Source organism: Xenopus tropicalis, chromosome 4 (assembly GCF_000004195.4).
Source record: "Xenopus tropicalis strain Nigerian chromosome 4, UCB_Xtro_10.0, whole genome shotgun sequence".
NCBI lineage: Eukaryota > Metazoa > Chordata > Amphibia > Anura > Pipidae > Xenopus > Xenopus tropicalis.
In genome coordinates this window covers 152,277,946-152,303,892 of record NC_030680.2, presented here as the reverse complement: position 1 = coordinate 152,303,892, position 25,947 = coordinate 152,277,946, and the positions used below count along the sequence as shown (strand labels likewise).

The 25,947-nt window shown below is 43.1% G+C and overlaps 1 protein-coding gene across 1 annotated transcript in view; it reads right to left on the bottom strand.

Annotated features, from left to right (window-relative positions):
- Positions 1–548: 548 nt before the first annotated feature.
- fam120a (family with sequence similarity 120A) overlaps positions 549–25,947 on the bottom strand; it is a 38,513-nt gene continuing 13,114 nt past the window's right edge. The window contains 18 exon segments of the mRNA NM_001005059.1: positions 549–932; positions 1,921–1,963; positions 1,966–2,016; positions 3,154–3,292; positions 3,777–3,881; positions 3,884–3,959; positions 5,170–5,379; positions 6,564–6,678; positions 7,440–7,701; positions 7,806–7,980; positions 8,519–8,743; positions 9,402–9,486; positions 10,457–10,656; positions 11,293–11,390; positions 13,160–13,256; positions 13,958–14,086; positions 14,320–14,402; positions 21,141–21,387. Coding sequence (NP_001005059.1) covers positions 621–932; positions 1,921–1,963; positions 1,966–2,016; positions 3,154–3,292; positions 3,777–3,881; positions 3,884–3,959; positions 5,170–5,379; positions 6,564–6,678; positions 7,440–7,701; positions 7,806–7,980; positions 8,519–8,743; positions 9,402–9,486; positions 10,457–10,656; positions 11,293–11,390; positions 13,160–13,256; positions 13,958–14,086; positions 14,320–14,402; positions 21,141–21,387 — 2,652 coding nt within the window. The 3' untranslated portion in view covers positions 549–620.

Below are 25,947 nucleotides of genomic sequence, written 5' to 3'. Positions count from 1 at the left end.
AGGGGCTTATTTATTCCTATGATTGGTTCAGTATCGCGATAACGTCGCTCCGTCGTTTGTTCTCTCCCAATCGGCATCGCCAACACAATAAAAAAAAAAAAAAAAAGAAACTCGCCATGAAAATAAGAAAAAGAACAAAACGTTTTCTGTCATTGCCATAATCGTGAAGGCGGAGCTTCTCCCGTATGGAAAATCAAATCTAATGGCGTACGTATGGTGCCAAACACTACAAATTATACTCATATATATATATATATATACGTGTGTGTGTGTGCGGAAACTGCCCAATGTGTGTTGTGTTACATCTAGAAACAGAATCACAAGCGGTTCTTATGTTTTTCCGCGTAACCAGTTGAAGCACCGCGTGCGTTTCTATCAGTACGGGAGTCAAACGCTCTTCGTTTTATCGGCTCTTTAGCATTTTGACTACGACTGGTTAATAAAATAAACTTTTTTTCTTTTTCGTTTGTCGCCTTATCGAAAAGAGGGATCCGAATTTCCAAAATCCTCATTTTTCACTTGCGGAAAGGAAAAAATGTACGTAACTGTAGGCTCTCTTTCTCCCCAGATATTCCTTACCCTTAACTCTACCGATCCTTCACCCTCTAGAAAAAATAAGTTTATTCTTCTTTATTAGCGACAGCGCCCTCTAGAGGCTGCTCCTTGTGGCGCACGCTGTCTGCGTTTAGTGCATTTAGGTGAGGGTTTGTATTGCACAACTTAGAGTCACTGCTTAAGGCACTTTCGGAGTTGCTGGAAGCCCTCGCTTCTCCCGAGCCCCCGTTCATCTGAGAGGCCGGCGCCTCCTCGCTGGCCAAACCGTTCTCGGCGAGGGATCCGTCTGAAGACACTGCTGATGATTTGGAGTCTTCCGACTGTGTCTTAAGCTCTTTGGCCACTTCTTCAGCCGAAGTAGCGTAAGGAGGCTTGGCCTACAGCAAAACAGAGGAAAAACAACACAACTCATATATGTAAAAGACCAAAGAAATCATTAGCCCCGGGGGGAGCGGCTTTGGGCACAGAGGTGGTGCTGGGAGCTGCAGTTTGGCAATAGCCTGGGAGTCAAAGATAGACCAGCCCAGATGTGGCCTACAGATGGGAAAGATGAGCCAAATCTGGAACAGAAACACTCTCTCTTCTCTTCTATTCGCTCTCTCTTCTCCTCTATTCGCTCTCTCTTCTCTCTATTCGCTCTCTCTTCTCCTCCGCTATTACCCCTGCCTTGCTGCTATTACCCCTGCCATTTCACACAAAATGGTATTGTTTCCCCCAAACAGAGGGTGGGCTTTATTTACCTGCACTTCCACTGAGCTAAACAAATTTCCACTGATAGTTTTTACCTTTTCTTATCAGAAATACAGCCATAAGCTGCACTGAGTCCTCTAACACCGGATTTCTCTTCTCTTTCAGTACACATGTTCTTCTGTGTCAGACTTCCTGCTCTCAGGAAAATCCTTTAGGGCACCAGCATGAGTCTGCTCAGTTTGCTCCTCTCTACCTCTCTCCTCCCATCAGAATTCACTTCCCCTCCCAATCAACCAATCTGATCTACCAGCAGCCAGAGCTGCAGCAGGAAGCTACTGAGACCAAGCTAAAATGGCAGCTGCTATCTGAAACAAACAGAGGGAGCTGCTAGGGCTGTTACTCAGGCAGGTAAAGCTTTCTGCAGAATAAATATAGGGCTCTAATGTGGCAGTAAAATGCCAAATTGCCTTTCCTTCTGCTTTAAGCTGAGCTACCTGTAGATGGCAATACAGGGTAATAACGACATGTCCCATCTGCCCTGGGTGCAGGCAGCGCTGTGGGACTTGGGGTGGGTACAAACAATGACATTGCTACTGGACAGACATGGGTGCTGAAATCTCACTGTACATGATGCAGAAAGAGTTTTGCCCCTGAAATGCCCACGCCGGGGGTTACCTGTGGTGGCCCTTGGTTCTTAAATCCTCTTCCGTAGTATCTGCCCCTCTTCCGAAAGTCCGTATAATTGGGGTGGATATAACTCCTCTTGGGCGTCTGGCACAAAGAAAAAGAGTTTAAGCCAAGTGGGCGGGGCCCAAGCCCCCTAATACCCCTCTAGCTCAGAGCCAATTGCACCCACTATGGCGCCTACAGGGGCTCATTTACTAACATCGGCCAAAACGGCAGTAACCAATAGCAACCAATGGGATTAGTCTGCTGCAGGTAGAATACTGAAAGCAATTATGTCACATAATGGGTAAGTGCAGCGAGGCCCGGTGTTGGGGGACGAACCCCAGTGCGCCAAATAGACCTGAGCTCCTGCAAGTAGGGCACTTAAAGGGAAACCGAACACTAAAATTGAATATGGCTAAAAATGCTATATTTATATACTGTACTGACTGTACCGGCCTAAAGCGTCAGCATCTCTATAGCAGCAATGATTCAGGTATTTACCGTGGTCTCCATCTAGGAAAGTGTCAGTGGCACTGCACGTGCTCAGTGGGCTCTGGGCAGCTGTTGGGGTTCTCACTAATTATCAAGCAGAATTTGAGGTTTAACTTTCATCTAAGCCTATGCTACAGGGCTGATTATTATATTCTGATGCTGACTGCACTGGTTTCTAATCTGCCATGTTGTAATTATCTGTATTAATTATTAATAAGCCTAAATATTGTGACATGTTTATCCTATATATACAGTATATTGTGACATTTATATTATATAAATACAGTATATTGTGAGTTGGTCCCAAAGCTCAGCAACTGACAGCAGCCCAGAGAAAGTGCAGTAAATGGGGATGGGGGCTACTGGGGCATCTTTGGGGGAACAGATCTTCCCTGCTGAAGGGCTGGGGTTGCCTTGGGCCGGTACAGAAACCCATAACATAATGTACAACATTTCTACCCTACTTCTTTAGTTAGGCTTTAGTTCTCCTTTAAATACAATGCAATAAATAAATGATAATTTATAGAGAAACTATAACCCTCTGTAACACTGCGCATAAGAAATTCCTTAATGCCTCAATTTGTCCCATTGACTTTAATGGGTTACATAAGGTCTGAGCCAGTGCCCCCACAGCAAAGTCATTTTAGGGCCCCCAAAACGTCCATTAATTAGGGCCTTGTGGGGCCCCTTATAACTTCTGGGGGCCCCTGCAGCCTCTGCAGTTACGCCCCTGGTCCCAGTACTTACCCTCTATTGGCTCCGCCCACAGACACCACCTGCAGGGGAAATGGTCCTCTCCCGCGCCCACGTCTGGTCCCTGCCCACTGGCCTACAACCGTGCCAGCGATCTCCAGCTTCCCTCCCTGAGAAGGCATGGGTTGGACTCCTGCGCAGGCCGGAGAGAAAAAGGGAATCAATATCTGTCATTTTATATATTCCATGTGATAAAATGTCCTAGTAATTTTGCAATTGGTCTTCATTATTCATAGTTTTTGAATTATTTCCCTTCTTTCTCTTTGCAGCTTTCAAATGGGGGTCACTGACCCCGGCAGCCAAACCCTATTGCTCTGTGAGGCTCCAGTTTTATTGTTATTGTTACTTTTTATTCCTTATCTTTCTATTCAGCCCCTCTATAATACTTATTTCAGTCCTTTATTCAAACTACTGCCTGGTTGCCAAGGAAAATAAGACCCTAGCAACCAGATTGCTGGAAAACCATACCGAACAAAAAGCTAAATAACTGAAAAACCATTAAAAATAAAAAATGAAGACCAACTGCAAATCTCAGAATATCACTATCTACATCATGATAAATGTAAAGGTGAGGAGCCCCTATAAAGCACACTGTATAACTATACGCCAGCGCTTACCAGGGAATCCTCTCCCTCTGCCCTGAGGTGGTGGCATTGGTCCACAGGGTCGGGGGTACATAGCAGCTGGGTAGAAAGGCATCGCGGGTGGAGGTGGAAACGGAAGGGGTGATTTTGCCGTGAGAAATGCAACCCTTCCAGGATGCTCTGACGCATTTTCTCCACCTTGGTGGCCAGTTCCACCTGCAAAGGAAAGTGCAAAGAGAGACAAAAGGGGGTCAGTGATGAGCGACAGTGCAGCAGTGCATGCTGGTAACAGGAATACAAAATGTCAGGCAAACTGCGCTACACTCTGGGGCCCTATACAAGTTGTTTATCTGCCCCCCCCCATGAACAGCAAAGAAGCACAGTGGCAATATTCCTGACCGCTCCCCCTGTGTGTGCTCTTGGGTGCAACTATAGAGGAAACACAAACTGGGGGCCCAGGAACTATAGGGGCCCAGAAGGCCTTTGACTGATATGTTTATGGAAAATGTCTTGTTCTGTAAGTTTGGGGGCCCTATGATCTTGCTAGGGGCCCAATAAGCAGTCACTGCCCTGCTAGAAAGCGCAAGTGGCTGCTCACCGATCCCAATATAATAAGTTCTTATAAATAGATCCATTAATTAATGTGCTAACGAGTCAGTCAGTGCATTGGGGCAGCGGATTTTACTTTAAAGCAGTGGTTCACCGTATCTTTTATTATGTTATAGAAAGGCCAATTCTAAGCAACTTTTCAATTGGTCTTCATTGTTTGTTTTTTTTAATTATTTCCCTTCTTCTTCTTCTACATCTTTGCAGCTTTCAAATGGGGGTCACTGACCCCGGCAGCCAATCCCTATTGCTCTGTGAGGCTCCAGTTTTATTGTTACTGTTACTTTTTATTCCTTATCTTTCTATTCAGCCCCTCCCCTATTCATATACCCGCCTCTCGTTCAAACCGCTCCCTGGTTGCTAAGGTAATTTGGACCCTAGCAACTAAATAGCCACAGAAACTCCTAGCTGCAGAGCTGCCGAACAAAATTAAAAGAATTATAAAAATGAAGACCAATTGCAAACCCCAGTGAGTGGGTTTTGCCCCTGCCTGCCCAGTCACGCTCGTTAAGCTGGCCTTATACGTAAAAATGTTTCCCTCCCTAACGACCAATTTCAGTGCGATCCGACAAATCCATCAAATTATCTGACAGTTAGTGGGCACTGAATGAACCCATATCTGGTAATTTTTCATCTGACTTTGGTCAGAAAATCGGTCAGGCAGGTTTGCAAATTTTCATTGTTAGCATTTCGTTGATGGACAAATCGTACGTTGAAATGGCGGCAGGGAGGTAGAATATTGTATAACTGCATTTTCGACACTAATGTCTCACTATTAGCGACGGCCTAAATACACTCACCTGAGGGGTGGGCCACTTACCTGACCATCACAGAGGTCAATGAGTGAAGCCTTCTCCCTGGTGGCTTTATTCAGCTTGGCCTGCAGCAGCTTCCCATCAAAATACATCCAAGGGCAGCAGTGCTCCCACGGGATTGGCTGGCCGCAGGCATCGTTAGCCAGGAACGCCATGTCCACTCCGCTCATGAACAAAGCCGACAGCTGAATTCCCCTGGGGTCTAGGTTATCAATCTGCAACAAGAGAAGCGCCGGGGTTTTTGGGCTGGAACCCACCAATAGGGAGGATAGAGGTAGGAATTCTAAACTGCTGCTACAGTGGCCATATTGTTTCCCTTAGACAGTACAGTATGGGGTACAGCTTATTGTGTGCCCAGAACATTCCTTCTCTCTGTATATTTGTATTTATACATATGGGTAGGGGGTGCCATAGTGTTTCCCTTAGACAGTACAGTATGGGGTACAGCTTATTGTGTGCCCAGAACATTCCTTCTCTGTATATTTGTATTATACATATGGGTAGGGGGTGCCATAGTGTTTCCCTTAGACAGTACAGTATGGGGGTACAGCTTATTGTGTGCCCAGAACATTCCCTCTCTGTATATTTGTATTTATACATATGGGTAGGGGGTGCCATAGTGTTTCCCTTAGACAGTACAGTATGGGGTACAGCTTATTGTGTGCCCAGAACATTCCTTCTCTGTATATTTGTATTTATACATATGGGTAGGGGGTGCCATAGTGTTTCCCTTAGACAGTACAGTATGGGGGTAGAGCTTATTGTGTGCCCAGAACATTCCTTCTCTGTATATTTGTATTTATACATATGGGTAGGGGTGCCATAGTGTTTCCCTTAGACAGTACAGTATGGGGGTACAGCTTATTGTGTGCCCAGAACATTCCTTCTCTGTATATTTGTATTTATACATATGGGTAGGGGGTGCCATAGTGTTTCCCTTAGACAGTACAGTATGGGGGTACAGCTTATTGTGTGCCCAGAACATTCCTTCTCTGTATATTTGTATTTATACATATGGGTAGGGGGTGCCATAGTGTTTCCCTTAGACAGTACAGTATGGGGGTACAGCTTATTGTGTGCCCAGAACATTCCCTCTCTGTATATTTGTATTTATACATATGGGTAGGGGGTGCCATAGTGTTTCCCTTAGACAGTACAGTATGGGGGTACAGCTTATTGTGTGCCCAGAACATTCCCTCTCTGTATATTTGTATTTATACATATGGGTAGGGGGCCATAGTGTTTCCCTTAGACAGTACAGTATGGGGGTACAGCTTATTGTGTGCCCAGAACATTCCTTCTCTGTATATTGCCAGGAGGTGCTTGCAGAACTACGTGCCCTTCGTGAAACTCCTGCCTATAACTTAACTCCCAGGCAATGTTATTTCCGTGCCGTTACCTTTAGCTCCTGCAGCTGATCGGGTTCATAGAGCTTTGGGGATATTGCCTGGGCAAGGAAGGCGTCAAGCTCCTGCCTGCGCAGTATCCGGATTCCGGGCCACTGCACCATATACCTGCAACCAAAGCCGTGTTTAACTCTGCCCGTCCAAAGATACCGAGCACAATTTTCAACAAAAACAAATAAAAACCTACAGATGTGCTTAAAGGAGAAGGAAAGGTACATACTCAGTAGCTTTATCAGAAAGGTCTATGTAAATGCAGCCATAAGCACTCACAGAAACTCTGCACTCATCTATCAAAAGAAACACAGGCTTTCTTGTCTTCCTTTGTGTCACATGTTCTTCTGTGTCAGAATTCCTTCTCTCTTTTCTAAAAGCAGGAATTCTGACACAGAACATCATTTATACACAAAAGACGACAAGAAATCATGTGTTTCTTTTGATAGAGGACTGCAGCATTCTGTGAGTGCTTATGGGCACGAGTCTGTGCAGTTTTCTTCTCTCTCTCACCCCCCTTCAACTGCTTCCCCTCCCATCAGAATACGCTCCCCACCTCCCATCAGAATTCGCTCCCAACTCGGTGTAATCTGAGCTACCAGCAGCCAGAGCTGCAGCAGGAAGCTACTGAGTCCAAGCTAAAATGGCAGCTGCTATCTTAAACAAACAGAGGGAGCTGCTAGGGCTGTTACTCAGGCAGGTAAAGCTTTCTGCAGAATAAATATAGGGTTCTAGGTGGCACTAATGTGGCAAATCTATTGGCAGTAAAGTGCCAAAATGGTTTCCTTCTCCTTTAAAATCCCTAACCAATGATATGCCTTAGTGCAACTAGTAGTTATTGGGTGTTACAATAAGTGGCAGCTGCTGTTAGTACTGACCGTAGGACACAACACAGCACCATTAAATGGGTGGGCACATTAGCCGGATTGAGCATGGCGGGGGTATCGGATCTCATACACGCCAGGAAAGCTCTCATTCTTCTGTTTTTGTCCTCAACGGCTTTCCCTAGCCACAGCTTCTTCAGGTTGGGGCAGGTCCATTCCCTGAAAGCCAGTGCTTCCACTAACTCGGGGGTCTGGGGGGACTTGCCCTTGTAGGCTGCCCATTCCTTAATGATGACCGGTAAGTCTGGAACATAAACTGCAGGTTAGATGAGAATAAGATGAATAAGAACAAGGGAGGCCAATAGACAACAGAAAGGGGCAGAGCCCAATAGGAGAGACCCCGGCACCGCCGGCACTTACACTCTGGCGGCATTCTGTTCTTCCGGAAAGCAAGTCGTTCCGCTTTCTTCCTGCTTTCTGCCAGGCTGAACAGCACCCCATAAACATACTGGCGAACTGGCCTGTACAAGATGGCGGCAGGGGGCAGGTCCTTGTTGATTTCATCTTCAATAGTAACTGGAATTTTCATTTCCCCCTATGAGAGAAAACATGAATAGAGAGGGGTTAGAGCTGGGCTTGTAGGACTATGTATTAAAGGGGAAGTTCACCTGTAAATTAGCTTTTAATATGATGTAGACATTGATATTCTCAGACAATTTGCAACTGGTCTTCATTATTTATTTCTTTTCAGTTATTTAACTTGGTGTCCCCTTGTTATTTTAGCAGCTATGTGGTTGCTAGGGTCTTATTTAACCTAGCAACCGGGCAGTGGTTTAAACAAGACATAAGAATATGAATAGTAGAGGGGCTGTATAGAGAAATAAATAAAAGTAACAATAATAATACATTTGTAGCTTTACAGTGGAATCGTTTCTGGCTGCCAGGGTCAGCGACCCCCATTTGAAAGCTGGGAAGAGGGAGAAGAGGAAGGCAAATAAATAAAAAACTATACATAATAAGTAATGAAGACCAATTGAGGAATAGGTAATTCTATAACATATTATGTTAACGTAAAAGGTGAACCCCCCCCCCCCCATTTATGAAAGCCAGAGGCAGTAACACAGGGGCCCTACCTTAGTCAGCACGTGGAATATGTAAGGATACATTAAGCCCTTTTTGTGGCGATGTTCTGCAACTCTCAGTACTTCCGGTGCCACTTGGGGGAGAGGTGGAGTTGTGATATCCATGTGGTTCCGGGTCGGCATTGACAGAAGACAAGGGATCTGCATGTGTCCAGGTTGGTTGGCTTTTTTATCAGTTCCCTTATTCCCCGATCCAGAAGGAGAAGGAACTTCTGCCTGGAAACACAAGGAAAAACAATTACTATTACTAATGGGGCTAGCCATATTCTTCATTTCCCAGGGTGCCACAGCCATGTGACCTGTGCTCTGATTAACTTCACTCACACTTTACTGCTGCGCTGCAAGTTGGAGTGATATCCCCCCCCTCACCCCCAGCAGCTGATCAGCAGAACAATGGGAAGGGATCAAGATAGCAGCTCCCAGTCGGTATCCGAATAGCACTCCATAATAAGAAATCAAAGTCCGGCTTGGGACTCCTCCAGTTACATGGGAGTAGGAGAAACAATAGGTTAGCTGAAAGCAGTTCTAATGGGTAGCGCTGGCTGAAAGCTCAGGCACAAGGCACTGAGATGGCGCCTACACACCAATATTACAGCTACAAATACATTTGTTGGTTCAAGAATAAAATGTTAAATGGCAGAGGGAATTATTTGCTGTGTAACAGGGTCATTTAGAGATAAACAGTGCCCCATAAACATCATGGCAGTGTCCCTTTAAGGGCGAAGACACATGGAGAAATAAGTCGCTGCAACTATCTCCAGTATAATCTTAGCAGAATATCAGTGTATGTGAGCGTGACAGCCATGGAGATTTAAAGCATAAATATAAATTCCAGGAAAACATTATTAATAGACATTCTGTCTGTGGATATTACCTTTGCCTGTTCAGTAGAGTCTTTCTTGTTTGCTTTTTCTGATTTTTTCCCTTTATCCCAGGTAGGCTTGTTCCCACTGACATGACTATAGGAGACAAACAGATAGATAAGAAACTGCCTGCAGACCGGCGGCCGGTGTAGAACTGGGAAGAAAGAAAACAGGTGAGGCTGGCAGGGAATTGCTAACTGGCAGCAGGGGGTTTTGAATTTCTCAATCTGATGATTTGCACTTTGGCCACTAGAGGGAGCTCTTGTTTCATCATACACTTACCCTGCTGAACAGCAGTAAATAAGGTCTAAAGATACCAGACATACAATTAAAAGGGTAGTTCACCTTTAAATTAACTTTTAGTATAATGTAGAGAGACAATTTGCAACTGGTCTTTTTTTATTTATGTTTTTTTTAATTATTTAGCTTTGTGTTCAACAGCTCTCCAGTTTGGACCCTAGCAACCAAATGGCTGCTGAAATACCAGTTTAACCTAGCAACCAGGGAGTGATTTAAAAGAGAGACAAGAATATGAATAGGGGAGGGGCTGAATAAAAAGATAAGGAATAAAAATTAACAATAACAAAAAAATTTCCAGAGAGGAAAAGTTTTTGGCTGCCGGGGTCAGTGACCCCCATTTTTGAAAGCTGGAAAGAGTCAGAAGAGGAAGGCAAATAATTAAAAAATGATAAAAAAAATAATATATGAAGACCAATTGCAATGTTGCTAACAATAGGCCATTCTATAACCTACAAAAAGTTAACCTGAAGGTGAACCACCCCTTTAATACACCGATATGTCTTTCTGTCTGTAAGGATAGGTTACAACACAAGGGGGATTATGTAATAAAAGGCATTAAGTTTGCCCTGGAGCAGTAACCCATAGCAACCAATCGGCTAGAAGCATTAACCAGTCACCTGTTTGAAAGCAAACATCTTATTGGTTGCTATGGGTTACTGCTCCTAGGCAAACTTAATTCCTTACTTACTAGATGAAGTACAATACATGAACTAGCAGGTCTGCAGTGGCCAGAACTCCATTTCAGCACCTTAACAACCAAACTCACTTAGCAGACCCTCCGTTGCCGTCTTCGTTTTCAGAGGAGGATGAGGCTGAAGATGGAGGGAAGTAGTTGGAATCCACGTGGTTTGGGCTGCCGCTCTGTGCTGGGTTGATTGGAGACGATCGCTCATACAGGGGAGTGTGTTTTCCTTCATGGGGAATGTTACTGTAATTGTTCTGTTCAGAAACGCATTTCCCACCTGTCTGAAGGAGGGAGACGGCAGGGTCAGAAACGTTGTAAAGATCACAACCTGGGTTTGTATTAGAGCCACGATTGGGCAGTTTGTGGAGTTTCTACCATTCATACATCCCCATTCCCTGGCAAGGAAGAGCCATGGCCCTGTGTGCTAGATGTCTAGTCTCTCCTTATTGCCCCCGCCCAAAGCTGAAATAATTTCTTTAAGGGCAAAGACACATGGGGCGAGTTAGTTGCAGCGACATCCGTGACTTTTTGGAAAAGTCGCGACAAATTTGGTAGCTCGAATTGTGACAGCAATGTGCATGTTCCTCTATGGCGAAAAGTCGGCGTGATTAGTCGCAACAACTTACGGTACTTAGCTAAAAGTCGCGACAACTAATCGTCCCGTGTGTCTTCGCCCTAAAGGAGAAGGAAAGTTACAAACACCGGGGGCCAAAATGTTAGACACCTTCCAGCAACTGTAAACGCTTACCTGAATCCCCCCGGCCGGTGCTCCTGTTGGGAGAAAACTGCCCCAGCCGGGGTGTATGCAACAAAGCGTTTCTAACATTTGCCCCCCAGTGATTTAGCCTTTCCTTCTCCTTTATATAACAGCTCCCATTCACCCAGCTGAGTGCCTTAGCACCGTGCTCCTTATTTACCATAGGTCTGGATTGTACGGAGCCCTGTGGAATGTTCAGCATCTGAGGGGATGGGTACGGCGGCACCATGCTGTGGATTCCACCCGGATTTGGTCTGCCTGCACCAAGGAAAAAGAACCAATAATAGTAAATAAATATAAATAAAATATATATTATTTATATAAATATAAATAAAATACTTGCAGCAAACTAAGCACCAACAATCATATATCTTAAGTCAATAATTCCCCTATTCATTTCAATATATATATATATATATATATATTCTCTTTTTTCGCTATGTTAGGACTGACGCAAGGACACTCCCTTGACGGGGCGCGTCAGCTTATGCAAACTTCGTACAAACCGTGTAACTAAACGTGTCTCTTTTCACTAAAATGCAGACATTTTTCCTTCAGTGTGCGCAAAATTGGTTTTTAATTTTCTCTTGAAGCTTTATAATGGAGTGCTGGGGTAATGTGTATAGTATATAATACAAGCCACTCACCTACGTGCACCCAATTCGTTTTGATTGATTCATGGGATGAGCTGTATTTTTTGGATATATTTATATATATATATATATATATATATATATATATATATATATACCTATAAACAGGACCAGCACACCATTTCACGGCAATTCTTCTATTTACACGGTGAATGAATAAATAGAAGAATTGCTGTAAAATGGTGTGCTGGTCCTGTTCATAGGTATTTACATATTTTGACTTCAGCACCCACCTGTTAAACTGGTTTAGAGTGCGGACACACCGCTTGACTTTATATTATATATACGGTATATAGCAATAAATGGCACAGATATGTTTAAAGGGGCAGTATACCCCTTGTGCAAAACGCGTGCGTATTCTTTGCCTATTTTAATCACCAAAAATCTATGTTTTTTGTGGTTGTGGTTTTTTATTTCTAAGGGCGAAGACACGTGGAGCTACTTAGTAGCAGCTACTTGTCATGGCTACTAAATGCCAGAAAATCCCCTGCCATAGACAGTACTGAGAATTGCCTCTGCTAAACTCACATAGACCGTTATCAGTAAATGATCAGCATTGTCTGTTTTAGTAGCTATGACAAGTAGCTGCTACTAGTAGCTCCGTGTGTCTTCATGCTTAAGTTCAACAGGGAGACTAAAGCTACTCCATGTTTGATTAGATAACCATTAAAGGGAACCTGTCACCCTAAGAAATAAATTCCAAACTCACTTCTTTTATGTTAATTAAGCACGTAAACTTAACCTAACTTATACTATATAAATTATTTTTTTTTCCCTTCAGCCTTGGGATTTACAATCACAGCCAGCAGGCCGGCGCCATTTTGTTTACACTGTTATTAAGGCGGAGCTTTGTTTCACCCCAAAATCTTATGCATTTTCCATCTATGTGATATCTAGGAAGTGCTGAATGGAAAGTTAAAGTAATTGTAATTAAAATCTGAGCTGTCAATCATATATTGCCTGCCCCGCCTCTATGTGGCAGGGGCAGGCAATATATGATTGATAGCTCAGGTTTTTAAATTCATTTATAACGAGTATGGGTTAATTTAATAAAAAAAAAAAAAATTTTGAGTTTCAGGTTTTATTTTTAAAGGACTTTTATTATACAGATTAGTATTTGTGGGTGACAGGGCCCCTTTAAAACAAACCCCTCCCTTCCCCTTTGTTGTGACTGTTTTGGAATTCAGACAAGCAGTCTATTATGTAGGACTATTATCTGTGCACTGGGAACCAAGGGCCAAACATGAAGCAGCTTCTATTTCCCTGTTTAGCCCAAGATTTCTCCTTTACACTATAGGCAAACACACACACACGCTCTCGTGTTGGACAAGGGGGTAACTTGCCCTTTAAGCTGCAGAATAAGAATTCACTGACCTAAGTAATGAGCGGGTGGGCACGACAGGGGCTTGTTCGTTGCTCTGTAATAAGCAATTGCTTTCTTGAAACGGGAAACTTTGTCATCAGTTCTGGACTGTAAGGAAAAAAAGTGAATTTTATAATAAAAGGTAGTTACAGACCTGGCCCCTGTGGCGCTGGGATCTGCAGGAGAGTAAACATTTAGGGCTCTGGCACACGGGGGAGATTAGTCGCCCGCGACAAAACTCCCTGTTCACGGGCGACTAATCTCCCCGAGTTGCCATGACCCGCCATCCCGCCGGCGAACATGTATGGCTACATGTGCATGGAAACAGTAGGTGTGACCTTCAGCCTCCATCAGGTACAGCAAAAGTATACAGGGATCAGCACTATAAATGCCAAGTCGTGGGTATATGTTACATAGGGGCATTAGATTTCCTGTATATTGTGCACCTTAATAGGACCACCCTCACATAACTTGATAAATGTACAGTAAATAAAAGGGGTTGTTCACCTTTGAGGTAACTATGATGTAGAAAGGAATATGCTGAGACAATTTGCAATTGGTCTTTACTGTTTATTATTTATAATTTTTTTTTATTATTTCACTTTATGTTCAGCAGCTCTCCAGCTTGGATTTTCAGCAGTTATTTGGTTGCTAGGATCCAAGTTACCTTAGCAACCAGTTAGTGGATTCAATGAAAGACTGAGTTGGAAATAAAGTGCTTAATTAAAGCAAAGCCAACCCCTGCACCTTGAGCCAAATATTGTAGTTGGCGGCCGCTGTAGGGAGAGGAGTTGCCAGGAGTGGCTTACCTGCGAGTGCTGAAATACATCTTTAGCAATGGCGTCTAAGTCATTGGTATCCTGAATGTTGCGCACATAGTCGGCCACTGCTTTGATCACTACGTCACAGGGAGGCAAGACAAGCTGGTGAGCCCGCACCTGATTGGATAGAAAGGATCAGCTGTTACTGAGGGAATAACAATAGCCTCGGGCCCATAGTGCAATGAGCATGAAAACACTGCCAAGGCCCAACTTGCCCCTGTATATCCCTAACGGCTCCAACACCATCTGTGCAAACAGGGGAATCCTTATTATACATAATGGCCTGGGAACGGCTGGGAACCTTCAGGCAATGTGACCTTCTAGGATGTCCAGTAGATTCCTTTTCATACCTTCAGCGACGCCAGGGGATGTTCTGGGCCAAGTAAACTCCAATGAAAGGCAGCGAGATCTTCATCAGGTAGAATGTGATTACCTAAATACAAACAGTATTGGTTAAAGGGATACTGACATGGGAAATTTGTTTGTTACAAACCCATCAGTTAATGGAGCTTCTCCATTAACTGATGGGTTTGTAACAAACAGATTTAAACTAGACAAGGGGGGGGCTGGTAAGCTAGATTCTTATGGGAGAGCTAGTGTAGATGGGGCAGTGGGACCAGTAAAGGGTTGTGGGGGAGGAGTGAGGGGGGCATATAGTTTATCAGATAAGGAGCTTCCATTGTTACAAGGGAAACAGACTAATTTTCACCTTAGCTCTAACTGTTCTTTAGCTAATGTAAGCTGTAGAGGAAGAAGTAGTAATCTCCGCTGCATGCTGGCTAATGCGCGTAGCTTGTCGGGAAAAATAGGGGAGCTGCAGGCTATTGCATGTATTGAAAATTATGACTTAATTGGTATCACTGAGACCTGGTGGGATGAAAAATGCGACTGGGCAGTGAATTTAAATGGGTATACGCTTTTTAGGAGGGACAGAGGGATTAAAAAGGGTGGAGGGGTTTGTCTTTATGTAAAGTCAGACTTAAAGCCATGTAATAAAGACATTACCAATGAAAACGTTGAATCTCTTTGGGTAGAAATTTCAGTAGGGCTGAAGGTCACAAAGAAAATGATCATTGGTGTATGCTATAAACCACCCCGTATAGATGAGGGGGATGAGTCCCAGCTACTTTTGCAAATGGAGGAGGCTTCAAAATTGGGTCAAGTTGTTATTATGGGGGACTTTAATTATCCGGACATTGACTGGAGTAATGGGGTGGCTAAGTCAGAAAAAGCTAGTAGGTTTGTAAATATGCTAAATGACAACTTTTTATTTCAGGTGGTTCAAGAACCTACTCGGAATGAGTCTATTTTGGACCTGGTAATATCTAATAATACTGAACTTATCTCTAACATTTGTGTGGGTGAGCATTTGGGGAACAGTGATCACAACATGGTCTCCTTTGAGATAATGCTGCAGAGACAGCGCTATAAGGGAGTAACTAAAACGCTCAATTTTAGACGTGCAGACTTTGCCAGTATAAGGGCATCTCTGCAATGTGTCAACTGGGAAAGGCTTTTCATGGGGTTAGGCACAGAAGGAAAATGGAACATCTTTAAAACATTGCTTTGTAGGTATACACAACAGTATATTCCCCTTGTAAGCAAGGAGAGGCATCGCAAAGCAAAACCCTTATGGCTGAATAAAAGAGTTAAGGTCGAGGTTGGTAATAAAAAACCTGCTTTTAAAGCATTCAAGTTAGCTGGGACAGCGGAAACTTTCATCAGGTACAGGGGGGCAAATAAAGCATGCAAAAAAGCTATCAGGCAAGCTAAAATAGAGATGGAAAGGGATATTGCAGCTAGGAGTAAAAAGAATCCAAAATTATTTTTTAATTATGTGAATAGTAAAAAAATGAAGCAAGAAGGGGTGGGAACTTTATTATCACGGGGGGGTAAGTTGGTTGATGAGAACGGGGAAAAAGCTGAAATTTTGAACTCTTATTTTTCATCTGTCTATACATCTGAGGAGCCAGATAATGAAGGCTTCCCTTGTAATATGCCCAGTTCTAGTAATTTAGCTACTGACGCATGGGTCACTCAGGAGGAAATTCAAAAGAGACTTGAACATGTAAAGGTAAACAAAGGTCCAGGGCCGGATGGGATTCATCCCAGGGTATTAAATGAGCTGAGCGCTGTGATTGCCAAGCCTCTTCACATAATTTTTCAGGATTCGTTGAGGTTTGGCATGGTGCCGAGAGACTGGCAGATTGCTAATGTGGTGCCGTTATTTAAAAAGGGATCTCGTTCTCAGCCTGAAAACTATAGGCCTGTTAGTCTGACATCAGTAGTAGGAAAGCTTCTGGAAGGGGTAATAAGGGATAGGATGGTTGAATACATTGCAGTTCACAATACTATTAGTTTGTGCCAGCATGGTTTTATGCGTAACAGATCTTGCCAGACTAATTTAGTTGCCTTTTATGAGGAGGTGAGCAGGAACCTTGATGCTGGAATGGCAGTGGATGGGATCTACTTAGATTTTGCTAAAGCGTTTGATACAGTACCTCACAGAAGGTTAATGATCAAATTAAGGAATATTGGCCTAGAACATAATATTTGTAATTGGATAGAAAACTGGCTGAAGGATAGAGTACAAAGAGTGGTGGTAAATGGAACATTTTCTAATTGGGCCAGTGTGGTTAGTGGGTACCGCAGGGGTCAGTCCTTGGGCCTTTGCTTTTTAACTTGTTTATTAATGCCCTGGAGGGGGGCATAGACAGTACTGTTTCTATTTTTGCTGATGACACTAAATTGTGCAAAACTATAAGTTCCATGCAGGATGTGCCGCTTTGCAGAGAGATTTGACAAAATTGGAAAACTGGGCAGCAAACTGGAAAATGAGGTTCAATGTTGACAAGTGCAAAGTTATGCACTTTGGTAGGAATAATATAAACGCAAACTATCTACTGAATGGTAGTGTGTTGGGGGGATCCTTAATGGGGAAGGATCTGGGGGTTTTTGTAGATCACAAGTTGTCTAATTCCAGGCAGTGTCATTCTGTGGCTACTAAAGCAAATAAAGTGCTGTCTTGTATAAAAAAGGGCATTGACTCAAGGGATGAGAACATATTTTTGCCGCTTTATAGGTCCCTGGTAAGGCCTCACCTTGAGTATGCAGTGCAGTTTTGGGCTCCAGTCCTTAAGAAGGATATTAATGAGCTGGAGAGAGTGCAGAGACTGCAACTAAACTGGTAAAGGGGATGGAAGATTTAAGCTATGAGGTTAGACTGTCGAGGTTGGGGTTGTTTTCTCTGGAAAAGAGGCGCTTGCGAGGGGACATGATTACTCTGTACAAGTACATTAGGGGGGATTATAGGCAGTTGGGGGATGTTCTTTTTTCCCATAAAAACAATCAGCGCACCAGAGGTCACCCCTATAGATTAGAGGAACAGAGCTTCCATTTGAAGCAGCGTAGGTGGTTTTTCACGGTGAGGGCAGTGAGGTTGGGGAATGCCCTTCCTAGTGATGGGGTAATGGCAGATTCTGTTAATGCCTTTAAGAGGGGCCTGGATGAGTTTTTGAACAAGCAGAATATCCAAGGCTATTGTGATACTAATATCTACAGTTAGTACTAGTGGTTGTATATATATATAGTTTATGTATGTGAGTGTATAGATTGGTTAGTATAGGTTGTGTGCTGGGTTTACTCGGATGGGTTGAACTTGATGGACAATGGTCTTTTTTCAACCCTATGTAACTATGTAACTATGTAACTATGTAATCCTGCATTGTAATCTGTTTTTCCACATGGGGCTAGCCATATTCTTCATTTCCAAGGGTGCCACAGCCATGTGACCTGTGCTCTGATAAACTTCACTCACACTTTACTGCTGCGCTGCAAGTTGGAGTGATATCCCCCCCCCTCACCCCCAGCAGCCAATCAGCAGAACAATGGGAAGGGAGCAAGATAGCAGCTCCCAGTAGGTATCAGAATAGCACTCAATAGTAAGAAATCCAAGTCCGGCTTGGGACTCCTCCAGTTACATGGGAGTAGGAGAAACAATAGGTTAGCTGAAAGCAGTTCTAATGTGTAGCGCTGGCTGAAAGCTCAGACTCAGGCACACTTTACTGCTGCGCTGCAAGTTGGAGTGATATCCCCCCCCTCACCCCCAGCAGCCGATCAGCAGAACAATGGGAAGGGAGCAAGATAGCAGCTCCCAGTAGGTATCAGAATAGCACTCAATAGTAAGAATATAACACAAGCAGAGCAGAATTAACCCTTGTCGTTGTGCTAGAAGTGTATTAAGAAATAAGTGGCAATGGGACACCAGTAACACTAAGGCACAGGCAGAGTAACGCACCTCTCAGCTACAGGGGGGGCACTGACGGCGCCACAAACACAATGTGCGCCCTGTTACTGGGCTCTCACAGATTAGGGACTCATTGCTGAATTCGGTAACCATAGCGATGCAGCAGGTCTCACCTCACACCAATGCCAGCTAACCGCAGCCGATTGGCTCAAAAGGAGCCATTAAACTGCAGGGTTATTGTGCAGAAAGCCCTGAAAAATGCAGTTTTTCTTTTAAATGCAGAAAAGGGCCTGCAAAGCCACATGAACCACATTCGGCCCACTCTGCGGGGCCACATTGTGATGCTCATCAGCGAGACACGCTCCCAGGGCAATGACGCACTGCATTCCCCGCTCCGGAAAATAATAGCCTTTTATTGCAGGAATCACTGCGGGAAACACTTGAACCACAGAATCCCCTGAAACTGCCCCCGTGCCATTTGTACGTGTTTTATGCACAGTGTTTGTGGCACTTTAATGCCCCGGGGGGGGGGGGGCAGTGATCTATAGCAACAAAGGACTACAAGTGTCACTGCCTCTAGGCTGCAAAATGGGACAGGAAGTGAGTTTTACCACTTCCTGTCGGCTCCCACATTTGTGCGACGGGGACAGAGAAATAAATGATCAACTGTGAGGTGACCAGTATGCAACCCAATGGCACTAGCTGGTATGTTATAGAATGGCCAATTCTAAGCAACTTTTCAATTGGTCTTCATTATTTATTTCTTATATATTTTTTTTAATTATTTCCCTTCTTCTTCTGACTCTTTGCAGCTTTCAAATGGGGGTCACTGACCCCAGCAGCCAAACCCTATTGCTCTGTGAGGCTCCAGTTTTATAGTTATTGTTTCTTTGTATTACTTTCTTTTCTATTCAGGTCATCTACTATTCATTTATCAGTCTTTCATAAAACCACTCCCTGCCAAGGTAATTTGGACCCTAGCAACCAAATAGCTGCTGAAACTCCAAACTGGAGAGCTGCTGAACAAAAAGTGAAATTACTAAAAAAAAAAAAAAAATACAATAAAAAATGAAGACCAATTGCAAATTGTCACAGAGTATTACTCTCTACATCATACTAAAACGACAAGCCTGCGGATAGGTATCCGGCCCAAAATCCTAAAGCACAAGAGCAACAGGAAGGAAAGAGCAGTCCCCCTGCATAGGAACCCTGTACAGCACATAATTACTGTAACGAGGGGTTATCATTAAGCTCTGACGCAGGAAACAATTCAGTGGAAGAGAGAAGGTTCCTTCCTGCATTACTAGCCTGTCTCCCTGTGAGCCTCTGCTCTGGCTCCATTGGCCGAGTGGAATCAGTCACAGGGATATTTATCCCACAATACGTCTCGGATAGAAGGATATTGCTCCAGCCATCTCGTTATGCTACGGGTCAGACCCTGAGTGTATATCTAGATATTCTGCCATAAAGTAAGAAGGAGCAGCAGTTCTTTTGCCAGCAGAGATGTTGAGACACAAGAGAATAAGAATTTCAGTGCTCTATTTAAGGGGTGGTTAACTTTTAAGTTAACTTTTAGTATGTTATAGAATGGCCTGTTCTTAATGAGATTCCAATTGGTCTTCATTTTTAATTTTGCATGATTTTTTTAAAATTATTTGCCGCCTTCTTCTAAATCTTTCCAGTTTCCAAATGGGGGTCACTGACCCCGGCAGCCAAACCCTATTGCTCTGCGAGGCTCAAGTTTTATTGTTATTGTTACTTTTTATTCCTTATCTTTCTATTCAGCCCCTCCCCTATTCATATTCCTGTCTCTCTTTTAAACCACTGCCTGGTTACTAAAGTAATTTAGACCATAGCAACCAGATTGGAGCTGAACAAAAAGCTAAATAATTAATAAACCACAAATAAAAAATGAAGACCAATTGCAAATTGTTTTAAAATTTCCCCCTCTACATCATGCTAAAAGTTAATTTGAAGGGGGACAACCCCTATAAGGTGCCTGGCACACAGGACATTGTCTCTTCCTCTGCCCTCAGGTGAAGAAACAGCGCAATACCGTGACGCCTGTGATAGCTCCAAATATTGCAGAATTACAAGGGCCCAGTCTGACTCAAGAGGACCAGTAACAGGCGGCCAAATGGTCCCTTCTTTCAAGAGGACCAGTAACAGGCGGCCAAATGGTCCCTTCTTTGGCGACAGGCTAAACCTTAGTAATTCGATATATTCCATTATTGCCCTTTGGCAGGCCTTAAATGACAGAAGAAAGCATTCAATTAATGTGGCTATTGTATAAAAACCCCTGTTATCCTGGGATTTAAGTGATACCCCATTTAGGAAACAAATGGGAGTCGGCAGCAGTGGGACTATCAAATGCCCCTCGTAATCCTTATAAACAAATGATCCCCCCATAGAGGCCGCCCAACTCCAGCTGGAAACATTAGGTGCCCAGACAGGGGCAGATTTCAGCTGCTGATTCAGGTTCTGCAGCTTATCTGCCCGTGTATGGGCACCCCCAATGGGCCTACCTGACCCATATCTGGCCTAAAATTGGCCACATCTCCATAAGGGAGGCTTGATTTTCTGTCGGATAGGGGAGTGCATCGGCTCCTCCATGCACTCCTCGCTCTGACAGTGGCTATGCCCGCCATTTTAACAAGCAGATCTTCTCCCGATATGCCCACCTAAGTGGTATCGGGCCAATTTGATCATTTGGCCCTAGGGCCAAAACGCCTGATATTGCCCAGCTTAGGTGCGCATATTGGGAGAAGATCTGCATGTTTGGTGACCTTGCCCAGCGAGTGTATCACATCGAGTATGGCCACCTATACTTGCGGCCGAAGTGTGATTTTCCAGCTGGGAGTTAATGGCAGCAGGACTGCAGATACCCATTTGGGTTGAAGTGCAAGAAGGGAATGGGAAAGGTACCTAAAAGAGCAGCGAAAATGGGGAATCGGTTTGGGTTGAGGTCCAGTTGCTTGGCGACTTCGTGCATCAGATATTGGCTGGTGGTGAGGCTTTTCCCGTTGCGGCTCAGTTTGAGGGCGTGGGCGCTGAAGTAGTAGGGTATGTTGCACAGGGCGTAATCAGAGTCATACGCCACCAAGCCATGGAAACCGTTCTCGCGGCAAAAGGTAATGACTTCCTGGTGATGATCCTCAATGCTCTGGGCAACCTGACAAAAGCCAAAAGGACACTTTATGGAACAATGAACATGGAGGAATGAAAAAAAAAAAAAAAAAGTTTACCTTTTAGTATGATGTAGAGAGTAAAATTCTGAGACAGTTTGCAATTGGTCTTCATTTTTTATTATTTGTTGTTTTTTAATTATTTTAATTTTTGTTCAACAGCTCTGCAGATTTGAGTTTGAGCAGCTATCTGGTTGCTAGGGTCCAAATGACCAGGAAGTGCTTTTAATGAGAGACTGGTATATGAGATGGGGAGGGACTGAATAGAAAGATAAGCCATAACTAATAATAACAATAAAACTGGAGCCTCACAGAGCAATAGGGTTTGGCTGCCGGGGTCAGTGACCCCCCATTTAAAATCTGGAAAGAGTTAGAAGAAGGTGGTAAATAATTAAAAAGAAATAATGAAGATCAATTGAGAAGTTGCTTAGAATAGGTCAATTTATGTGATATTGTCAATATTGTTCAAGCAGAAACCTAGAGACCCAGCTGTAGAACTGAGTCCAGATACTGTCCGTTGGGAAGTTGGGTGCATTAGAATTCCCCCCATATCCCCCGGGGCACCTGTGCAGACTGTGGTTCTACTGTTGGGGTGCCACAGTGGCTACTGGGATTATACCAGTGCAGCTGATATCAGTAGGGCTATAGTGCAAATAAAGGGTTACATGTTCCCAAAGGGTGCGTTTATTTACATAGGAGGGCACAGAAAATCAATATACACACAGTCCAGCGCTGTGCAGCTCTGTTAGTTCCGTATCCCCCCCATTAAACCCTTGGGCAGGGATATTGGTGAGACACTCACTTATGACGGGTAAGTTCTGTATAAAGGGACACATAAAATCCCCCAGTGTCCCCTATAAAGACAACCCAAGGCAGGTGAGGTAGGAGATAAAGGTATATAAATATACTATATATGCAAGGTATAAAGTAGAATATAAAAGTCAAATATACCATCTTATAAAATCACAAGGGCCAGACATGATGGTGCTGACTAGCTAAGCCCCTACCTGCACTTTGCTATTTGCACAGCTGGAACCACAGAGCACACAGACAGTTGTAAACGGGGCATCATATAATTTTTAGGTAACGTATGTCCTCCTCTATAAAAGGCTGAGACTTTACGGGTCTCATTGGAAGCTGTTAATGACACATTTCAGTTGCTGTTCTGTGTTGCTGAAAGCTTCCACAAGACTCTGTGTTTGATTAATAAAGAAATACTTTGATATACAGGTATGGGATCCCTTATCCAGAAAGCTCCGAATTACGGAAAGCCTGTCTCCCATAGACTCCATTTTAATCAAATAATTCAGAATTTTAAAACTGATTTCCTTTTTCTCTGTAGTATAAAAACAGTACCTTGTACTTGACCCCAACTAAGATATAATTACCCCTTATTGGGGCAGAACAGCCCTATTGGGTTTATTTAATGGTTAAATGATTCCCTTTTCTCTGTAATAATAAAACAGTACCTGTACTTGATCCCAACTAAGATATAATTACCCCTTATTGGGGCAGAACAGCCCTATTGGGTTTATTTAATGGTTAAATGATTCCCTTTTCTCTGTAATAATAAAACAGTACCTGTACTTGATCCCAACTAAGATATAATTACCCCTTATTGGGGCAGAACAGCCCTATTGGGTTTATTTAATGGTTAAATGATTCCCTTTTCTCTGTAATAATAAAACAGTACCTGTACTTGATCCCAACTAAGATATAATTACCCCTTATTGGGGGCAGAACAGCCCTATGGGGTTTATTTAATGGTTAAATGATTCCCTTTTCTCTGTAATAATAAAACAGTACCTGTACTTGATCCCAACTAAGATATAAATAATCCTTATTGGATGCAAAACAATCCTATTGGGTTTAATTAATGTTTTATTCATTTTTTAGTAGACTTAAGGTATGGTAAGGTATGGAGATCCAAATTACGGAAAGACCCCTTATCCGGAATACTCTTGGTCCCGAACATTCTGGATAATGGGTCCTATACCTGTACTGAGAACCTTGTCTCAGGGTCTTGTTGTGTAATAAGGTTCTGGTTGGTTAAAATTACCAACAGTATAGTGCCAGGTAGCCAAGTTGGCAAGGGGAGGCGCTAAAGCCGTAGCGCTTATTTCTACGGGTACACGCCTGAGTCACTTTTCATGCTTAGCCATTTGATTAACGAGGCTCAGTATCCTACTAATTCTACTGGAAAAAAGGTTTCCCACGTTCCCTGTGAGGTTAATGTGCCACGTTACTGGGTTACACTTTAACTCACACATTCCAAGCAGCACAGAGAGGAAAGCTGTAACACTCACACTCACACACATCACACTAAAAGTGGCCACACACAGGAACACTCGTTTGGCAAGGTCGACAAATGGGCAGATCTTCTCCCGATACGGCCACCTAAAGGCGGGAATAGGTGCAGTCGGAGCGAGTCTGCACCAATGAGCCAATGTGGCCCCTGATCTCCTGTAAAATCAACTCTGCCGATCCAGATCTGCCCAATTTTAGGCCAATTATGGGTCGGGTAGGCCCCTCAGGGGTCCCCATACACGGACAGATAAGCTGCTGAATCGCTGCACATATTCATTTTTAGGGTTTAGTTCTCCTTTAACTCAGGGCTACAAACAACAGAACGGGATGTCGCACAATGAAACACCCCCTGAAAAAATGTGCCCACTTCTGAGAGGCAGGAGGTGCACCCCGTTCCATTAATTCTATTTATTAGATTCTGCTGGTACCAGCATGTCTATGGGAGGCTTAAAGGAGAACTAAACCCTAAAAATGAATATGGCTAAAAATGCAATGTTTAACATAATGAACTTAAAAGGGCTGTTAACCTGGTTGCTAGGGTCCAAATTACCTTAATAACCAGGGATTTGTCAAGGTAGGGGAGGGGCTGAATAGAAAGATAAGGAATAAAAGGAATAAAAAGTAACAATAACAATAAAAGAATTAGCCATTTCTAAACATACTAAAATTAAAGTTAAGTTTGAACCACCCCTTTAATGCACCAGCCTAAAGTTTCCGCATCTCAGTATAGCAGCAATGATTCAGGTCTTTACAGTTGTCACAGCAGCTTTCCATTTTGGGAAGTGTCAGTGGCACTGCACATGCTCAGTGGGCTCTGGGCAGCTGTTGAGAAGCTAAGCCGAGGTTTGCCTGTCATATAAGGTGATGCTACAGGGCTGATTATTACATTATAATGCAGCCACGTAATGAGAATCTCAATTACTATAGTAGAGGGCCTGAGGCATAGAGCTTGGGAAGGCAATAAGTGACTGACAGCTCAGATTTATAAAGTGCAATTACTTTCATTTTTGCATTAAAGCACTTCCTAGATGTCACCTATATGTCACATACACAAGATTTTGGGGTTTAAAAAACTGGCTTTAAAAGTGCCCACAAAATGGCGCCAGTCTGCTTGCTCTGATTGTGAATTCCAAGACTGAAGGAAACAAAATATAAATAATTTATACAGTCTAAATAAAGTTTATTTTGCTCCATTAACATGATCTGAAATTATTACTTAGGGTGACAGGTCCCCTTTGTAATTATATCTTAGTTGGGATCAAGTACAGGTACTGTTTTATTATTACAGAGAAAAGGGAATCATTTAACCATGAAATAAACCCAATAGGGCTGTTCTGCCCCAATAAGGGGTAATTATATCTTAGTTGGGATCAAGTACAGGTACTGTTTTATTATTACAGAGAAAAAGGAATCATTTAACCATGAAATAAACCCAATAGGGCTGTTCTGGGGGGGTAATTATATCTTAGTTGGGATCAAGTACAGGTACTGTTTTATTATTACAGAGAAAAGGGAATCATTTAACCATTAAATAAACCCAATAGGGCTGTTCTGCCCCCAATAAGGGGTAATTATATCTTAGTTGGGATCAAGTACAGGTACTGTTTTATTATTACAGAGAAAAGGGAATCATTTAACCATTAAATAAACCCAATAGGGCTGTTCTGCCCCAATAAGGGGTAATTATATCTTAGTTGGGATCAAGTACAGGTACTGTTTTATTATTACAGAGAAAAGGGAATCATTTAACCATGAAATAAACCCAATAGGGCTGTTCTGCCCCAATAAGGGGTAATTATATCTTAGTTGGGATCAAGTACAGGTACTGTTTTATTATTACAGAGAAAAGGGAATCATTTAACCATTAATAAACCCAATAGGGCTGTTCTGTCCCCAATAAGGGGTAATTATATCTTAGTTGGGATCAAGTACAGGTACTGTTTTATTATTACAGAGAAAAGGGAATCATTTAACCATTAAATAAACCCAATAGGGCTGTTCTGCCCCAATAAGGGGTAATTATATCTTAGTTGGGATCAAGTACAGGTACTGTTTTATTATTACAGAGAAAAGGGAATCATTTAACCATTAAATAAACCCAATAGGGCTGTTCTGTCCCCAATAAGGGGTAATTATATCTTAGTTGGGATCAAGTACAGGTACTGTTTTATTATTACAGAGAAAAGGGAATCATTTAACCATTAAATAAACCCAATAGGGCTGTTCTGCCCCCAATAAGG